This window comes from Falco punctatus (genome assembly GCF_963210335.1).
Source record: "Falco punctatus genome assembly, chromosome: 7".
NCBI classification, from domain to species: domain Eukaryota; kingdom Metazoa; phylum Chordata; class Aves; order Falconiformes; family Falconidae; genus Falco; species Falco punctatus.
The window spans coordinates 16,139,612-16,147,447 of NC_137587.1; the positions used below are offsets into that span (position 1 = coordinate 16,139,612).

Below are 7,836 nucleotides of genomic sequence, written 5' to 3' on the forward strand. Positions count from 1 at the left end.
TATATTTATAGAGAAATCATGCAGCAAATGCTGTTTTCAGTGAAAGAAACTAGAAGTTCAGAATTACTTAATCACTTTAGGATATATTAATTGTTCTCCAGGTACTGGTGAGTACCTGGCATTTTCTAGCCATGCCACATACACAAGACGAGGTAGTTTACTAGAAAATTCCCGTAGCATCACATGCTGTTGAATAAAGGAGCAATTCTCACTTTCAGGGGACATCAGAGAATCATTGTATGTGTGGGTTCTCACAAACTAGGGATCTGATTCATCTTGTATTACAGTCACACCAGGAAAGCTGATAGATTTTAATGCAATGAAGACAAGCCTCTTTTAGCTAAAACTTAGATACACAGCTGCTCAGTAAACTTTGCTAAAGCAATTAGTATAGCCTATAGCCCCAGAATTTTACAGGAGTGATTGTTGGGGGGGTCTGCATGTTAAATATCTGGCCAGGTCATTGCACATTGTATGAACACATGCCTGCACGTTACTTGCACAGTTTTTAACTGTCTCTGGATATGTGACTTCTTCTGTAGTCATATCTGAAATTCAATTTATAACACAGTAATATAATTTGCATGAAATTATTTAAACAATCTGCATATATTTAGCCATATTTTTATATACATATGTATATGTGTGTTTATTATTAATGCAGTGCTATGGAATTGTCCATATCTACACTTATTTCATGGGCTGCTAACTCCTGATTGACTTTTTAGTACATTTTAATAGATATAATATAAAGTACTTCCCAGTGTATTTTCTCTTCACAGAGATATTATCAGAGTTTCATTGAGAGGATGGTGGGGTTTTGAATCTGGTATTAGTAGCTGATATTAACCAAGTTTGATTTTTTTTTTTTTTAAGTTTCATAATGAAATAGAATTTCTAGGAAAAGTATTCCAAAATGTCCAGGGATCAGTGTGCAATACAGAAATAGTGTAATCTCTCCTGTTAACCTTGTGAAATAATGGAACTGATTTTTTCCCCCAGATGGGAATTGACTTGGTCCCACAAAGTCTCATCATTGTATTCATGAAGAACAAGATCAGATCCTAAATGAGGAAGACCCATGCCTGCTTTCTTCTTATATATCTCAAATTTTTATTCTCATTTTTATACTTGTACACCAAACAAAAGAAGCTTCTAACCTGTTTCACTGAAGGAGTAAGGCACAGCATTTATATTCAAACAAGATAAAGCCAGAAAGATGTTAGGACAATGTCCACCTGGTCCATCCTCTTGCCCTACAAGAAAAGTATTCTTTAGATGTGGATGAAAAGAATTCTTCCTCACATTTAACCTTAACATTTCATGTGCATCTTTTCCTATGGTTATACATAGTAACAGCTATGTCCTACCCTATTAGATATAGTGCAGGACAAGCACTGAGCCCACTTTGGAGTTTCTGAGGGTTTCTGACTTCTCTAGCACAAAACAAACTCAAATCCATCTCAACACTTCTGTGATTCATTCATCTCATTTGATCTCTATGCTCTTCAGATTTTCCTTAAGATGAAAACCCTTATATCTCTTCAAAGTCAATGGTCTTGGAACTGTTTATGGCAATAGTCAATTTAGCTTCCCAAGTGAAAATGTAGCTAGTTTTTGGTATTAAAAGAAAGTCTTACTTTCAAAAAAACTTTTTATAGAATCTCATTGCAACTTACACATACTTAGTGAAACCCTATGTAAATAGTTTCTGAAATTCACACAGGTTTGAGAAGTACAAGATCAAACTTATGTAAAAACGAAATATCTTTTTTTAATGTAAATTTTAAAATTCCACAGAACCAATAGTGTATTAAATTCTATTGCAGTTTTCCACAGCAGCTTAGTGAAAATAATTTTTAGGTTTGCACGTGTGATGACATACAATACTGTCCACCAGTACAAAACAGGGTATTAAATGAATAAAACAAACATGAACACAATTTTCATATTTAATGTCTGATTCTTCCACAGATGTTAATGGCAAGACTAATTTATTTTACTGAGGCAGGAGCAAGACTGAAGTGGCTAGTAATGTGCCTTTCAGTTCCGTGTTCACTCAGTTCTGTTCAGTTAACACACTCTTTCATTTCTGTGACAATTTTAAAGCATTTATTCTGTAAATGAATAGTCAGGTTTCATGGAAACAGACCATTAGCATTAATCATATGACTCTCACTTGATACATTGACAAAAAAAGTGTTTGCAGTATTTCTCTTGTCCATGATAAATAAACAGTCTGTAAGAAATGAAAAATATCAATTGAAAAGCAAGATTAAAACAACTCATCTTTTAACAACATTTCATTTCTTTTCTGAAATACAAAAAGGCATATTCTATTTAGTGTAAATATGGAGTATGGCATTTTTGTTGATCAAATATGAGTCTTTGCCTACTTTACCACTGACCCTGTTGCATAAATTAACTTTTGCATTTCCTGATGTATTACTCTTTGGAAAATTCTGAAGAATCCCAACTTGCTGGAGTACAAAACATGCAACTGCATAAACATAAATGAATGAACTGAGTCACTGGCATCAGCTATTATAAACAGACACTTTCTTGGTCTTACCTAAAGGGTTTTAACATATTAAAACCTTACAGCTTTCCAGACATGCACCTTCACTAGAGTTTGACTGAACACTGCTATGCAGCCACTGGAAGCAACTTGCATCAGGGCTTCTGCCTAACAGGAAATTATGCTGGACCTGAACCGAAGCCCAGTGAATTCAGTATGAGTTGTTTGGTTTTTTTCCTTCACCTTTAATTGGCACTGGATCAAGCCCTTTGCACATTAAAACAATGCTTATGACCGTCAGACAACATTTTTCCTTTCAATATCTATTCAAAAGCAGGTTTTGAAAACCATCCCAGACTCTGCAAAATGAAAATCAGACTTGGATTTGTGTGTCAAATAATAATCTTCAGAAGCTTGTTATATTGCAGATGGAGATTTTAGCTGCCATGTTGCCCTTCTAAAAATAACATGCAGTTTTCCAGTGAGCATGCAGTCAACTAGCAATATCAGTGTGCATTTGTATCGCAAAGAATCATTTGAGAAATCCATCTTCATAGGTTTCTAGAATCAAATTGGAATCACTGTTCATTTTATACATAAGAAAAATATTTTTCAAATCTTTAAAAACATATTACATCTCTAAAGCCTTTTCTGTTTCACAGTGGAAGAAAAGACCACAGAGGAAAGTGATAATGAATAAACTATCTAAGAATTAATCAACATGTTTTTAAGTGACAATGCTGGCAAACCACAGGAATGGAATTTTAAGGTATTTACTCTAAGCCAAAAGGAAAAGATTTATATGTGTTATCTCCAAGCCAAAACACAATATTTTCATTTTCAGCCTTGAAATAAAAAACAATTAAAAAACAATCAAAAGGCCATTTGTGACTCTGAGCCTCTGTCTCCTTCTTATGTTAGAAAATAGGCCCAAATTTTCCAGCACTATCTTGGCCCTTGTCTTTAAAGGGCAGATACTATGTAGTTAGGAATGCACTTCTATGTTTTTTCATTCCTGATCCAACTCCTACTGCTGCCAGTGAAATATTTTCTGTTGAATTCAGTGGGAATAAAAAAGATCCTTAAATAACCTTAGTATCCCATATTAAAACAGTTGCTGTTAACAGAGATCTATTTGTGACTGCCCCAGTGGCTTACCAGTAAGATGATGGGACTTGAGCAGTGTGTATCTTGAACCAGCTGTAAGGCAGAAAAGCTGAGGTTACTATTTGGGTTCCCTGATGAAAAGCTGCAATTGTTTCATTTATAGGTAAATGTATTCTGGCTATTCCCAGCGTGACCTTGGCAGCCAATTGTGTTACCCTTAGTGTCAGCAGAAAGAAGGTTGTTGGTGTCAGTGGGCTTTGGATCAGGCTTTAAAGACAGAGGAAGCTTGCTTAAGGAGGAAAACAGACATAACGAATAGTCCTGGTTTCCCAGGTTTTGTCACTTAGAGTTTAGAACATCAAGACACTTTAAACCCTGAGGAATAATTGTTTTAAGTCAATTATTTTGACCCTGTGCGTTTCTACAATTGCATACAAGAATAAAGAAGAACAAAGCTCTCTGGCTTACAAAAAAAGGCAAGTACTTTATTCATCAACAGAGATTTTAGCTGCTTTTTACACCATTGCAATGACTAAACAAATAGCATAAAATAAACAAAGGAGAGTATAAAATCACTTTATTCCAGCTGGTATCCCAAGACAACCTTTTGACTAAGTACAGAGTTAGATGTTTCAAGTATGGCACTTATATAAATAAGAGCAGAGAGAAGGTGATATATTCACAGTTAAAAGCAATGAACTCTGTTCCTTTGGTATGTGTGTCATCGTAGGTGATTGTAGGTAAATAACTTGGCTGGCATGAACCAACTCCATCTTATTCATGCACATATTAGGGAATGAACTGAAATGTACTATTTTGCAGATCACAACTACCGTGAGATGATTAAGGTCTCTGGTGTGTGTGTGTGTGTGGACAGGCAAACAAAAAAATGGCAAAATTATATTCAGCATTTATTGTTTAGCATAACTAATTGATGCACAAACTATGATAGGAAGTAGCTAGTAATACACACCAGGAATAAACTCTGTGATTTAGACAAGCAAAATAATATAAGACATCTGTGAGATAGGTGAACGCAGATATCCTGATTGAGCTGTGGTCAGGTTCCTTACAGTGCGATTACCCTCCTTTTAAAACATGCTTACAACTGCACATTGCAACAGTGTCCCCCACCCCATCCCACCCCCTACAGAGAGTATCCTTGCAGATTTTTAATATGAACGTTCTACACATTTACAACAATCAGTCAGACAGTCCAAACTGTAAACTGATCCTAATGACGACCAAAAAGCCGCTCCACCAACAGGTAACACTCAACCATTAGAAAGAAAAGCAGGAATAATAGTAGCTGTGCTGTAAGGCTAGATCAAGCATGGGTTTATAGCTGGTTTTTCAGTCTTTTACATAGCACTGCATTTTGCAGCTAGTTCAGTAAGTGCAGATCCAATACCTTAATGGCTTTCTTGGTGGTTTGATAAAATGCTTGCCTAAGCAATGTACCTTTCCCTAATGGTATCTGGGTCTGTTCCACCTGGCACAGTGTTTCAGTTCTGTCACAGCCTCACACATAAGCTGAGTCACTTGACTGAGTCCTGCCAAAGTTAGGCATGCTCATTCTTGGCAGGTCCTTATTTCTGATTTCGTATATGGATTTCCTTTTTGCCTGTACTCCTCTCACTGCCATTTTGATCTTTCTCCAGCCCAAGTGGTTCAGTTCTGCCAAATTGAGCACCACACATATCCCACTGACAGCAAACATGAATACCAAGAACACAGTCTTCTCAGTGGGTCTAGAGACATAGCACTCTACTTCTTTAATGCAAGGGTATCTGTCACATTCGTACATGGAAGGGACATTGAATCCATACAGAAAATACTGTCCAACTAAGAATCCAATCTCTAGGGCATTTCGAAAGACCACTTGGATGATATAAAATCGAGAAATGCCTTCTTGCCTCCTCATCTTTGACTTTGTAGTTCTGATAGCAGGATTGGGGATTTCCTTTACTTCTAAGCAGTCTGGTTCTGCCTCTTTGGTGGAGTTCTCTGTGTTCTGCAGCACACCATTGACAATCGTGTTCTTGATTTTCTTACTGTCCTCACGCTTCATTGAATCCTGGTCCCTCTCCAAGGTGAGGAAGACAGTGGAGTACCTCCGTTCCCTCTGCTTAGCAGACTGGTGAACGGAGTACGTTATGAAGCAAAGGCTGGGAGTGCACACCATGATGATCTGGAACACCCAGTACCTTATGTGAGAGATAGGGAAAGCCTGGTCGTAGCAAGCCTGGTTGCAGCCTGGCTGCAGCGTGTTACAGACAAACATGGTCTGCTCGTCATCGTACACCGTCTCCCCCACGATGGCCACAATGAGTATCCTGAAGATCACCACCACGGTCAGCAGGATCCTGCAACAGAGGAGCCCGTCAGCGCGCGCCGCCGCCGCGCGGCCGGGAGCTGTCCAGTGCTGACCGGGCTCCGCGCCGCGCGCCCCGCCGCCCGCCGCCGGCCCCGCTCCCGTGCGGACCCGTGCGGACCCGTGCGCACCCGCGCCAGCCGCTCCTGCCACAACCCTCGGGCGGCGGTCACCCCCACCCCCCCGCCCTCTGGGGAAAAAGCAGCCGCGGGGGCCGCGGGGGGGGCGAAAGCACGGGAGGGGGCGGCGCGGGGGGGCTGCGGCCGCGGGGGCGGCGAGGTGCCCCCGATGGCCGCCCGCTGCCCCGCTGCTCCCCGGGGACAAGGACGGCGGCGTCTGCGGCGTGCCCGCGCCCCGGTGACCTGTGCCGCACGCGCAGCCAAGGCACACGCCGCAGGAGCCCCGCGCGAGGGGCGCAGACAGAGGGGGCTCCCCGCCGCCCCCAGCCCCGCAGCTCTTACCTCCCTATCATAGTAGAGTGCTGCTGCACGGCAGCTTCCAGTAGCCTCTCTAGAATAGTCCATTCCCCCATCGCTGTTCATCCGGAGACAAAGACTTTGGCAAGCAGAGGGGCTCTCTTCACTTCTGCCTTCCTTTGGTCTTTCCTCCTTGGCTTTTGTTCTGTTGTTTCTTGTTGTTGTGGGGGTTTTAATTGCAGTAGAGGGAAAACAAAAGAGCAGCCCCTCGCTACCGCCCGCAGCCCGGCGGCGGGAGGGCGGCTGGCCGCGGCAGCGCTACCGAGGACTGCCGGCTGGGCCGGGCCGGGCCGGGCCGGGCTGGGCTGGGCTGGGCTGGGCTGGGCCGGGCTGGGCTGGGGTCCCCGCGGCGGCCGCCACCGGCCCGGCCCGCTGGCTGGTGGCGCGGCGGAGGCGCGGCGCGGAGCGGGGAGGGGTGGCTTCTCGTGCCTTGCTGCCGCTAATCTGCCTTTAAGTAGTCTCCGCTTGCGTCACTGACAGGTTGGCGGAGAGCGGCCAGAAGCAGCGCTCGGATTTTCTCATTTCTCTTACTCGGGTGAATATAAATAAATAACGGCAATAAAATAAATAAAACAAACAAACGAGGCGGAGGAGGAGGATGTGGGTGCGGAGGAAGGGCTGCCTCGGCCGGCAGGACCCTCGCGGTGCAGCCCGGCGCCTCCTTGCCGAGCCCCCCGGCCCCCCCGCACAGCCCGGCCGCCCCAGCGCAGCCCCGCGGGGAGCGGGCGCTGCCCCCCGGCCGCTGCCTGGGGCGGGACAGCGACACCCCGGCCCCCCAGCCACGAGCGCCAGGGGCACTCCGCGGGGCTGCCAGGCTGCTCTTCTCTCCCGGAGAGCGACTGTCCCTCCTGCCGCCCACAGACCAGCCGTGGCGTCCAAGCGGTAGCCTTACCTGTCAGGACTGTCCACCCCTGGCAGAGACGGCACTTCACATTGCATCCCGGTTCTCCCCCGATTACGGACACGAGAATCACTAAGAAGAAATGAAATGTATATATAGCCACTTCGGAGATTTCTGAGACTGAGATTGGATCTGCGCTAGGAAAGATGCCAAACCTTCACACAATGCATCTCTAAGCAGCACAAGAATAAAGTATCCCGAATAAATCCCTGCATTATAATCAGCCCACATATTGTATCCCCATAATCTATTATACTGTGTTTAAAACATTTGTTTATTTTACAGATACCCTGGGATTGTACCTGAGACACCACCAAACAGCTCCACACAGAACACTGGCACCAATTTAAATTGACTGTTCTCTGGTGGAGAAGCGTAAAATGTATTCTGTATATTTCCATAAAGATTGAGTATAGCTTCATACCTGCTGTTCTTTTTTGCTCAACTAATCTCACTAAAA

General features: G+C 43.5%; 1 protein-coding gene across 1 annotated transcript; it reads right to left on the bottom strand.

Moving 5' to 3' along the window:
* Positions 1 to 4,085: 4,085 nt before the first annotated feature.
* GJD2 (gap junction protein delta 2) lies at positions 4,086 to 7,373 on the bottom strand. Its single transcript, XM_080394751.1, has 2 exons — positions 6,461 to 7,373; positions 4,086 to 5,991 (listed from the first exon to the last, which is right to left on the bottom strand). The coding sequence occupies exons 1-2, from the start codon at positions 6,529 to 6,531 to the stop codon at positions 5,148 to 5,150; spliced, it is 915 nt and encodes a 304-aa protein (XP_080250877.1). The 5' UTR covers positions 6,532 to 7,373; the 3' UTR covers positions 4,086 to 5,147.
* Between the last annotated feature and the right edge of the window lie 463 nt (positions 7,374 to 7,836).

What these genes read in the sequence shown, in the direction of transcription:
- GJD2 (XM_080394751.1), bottom strand. Translation starts at nt 6,531, where the DNA reads ATGGGGGAATGGACTATTCTAGAGAGGCTACTGGAAGCTGCCGTGCAG. An exon ending in CACTCTACTATGATAGGGAG is followed by an intron (nt 5,992 to 6,460) that starts GTAAGAGCTGCG and finishes CCTCTGTTGCAG; the next exon opens with GATCCTGCTGACCGTGGTGG.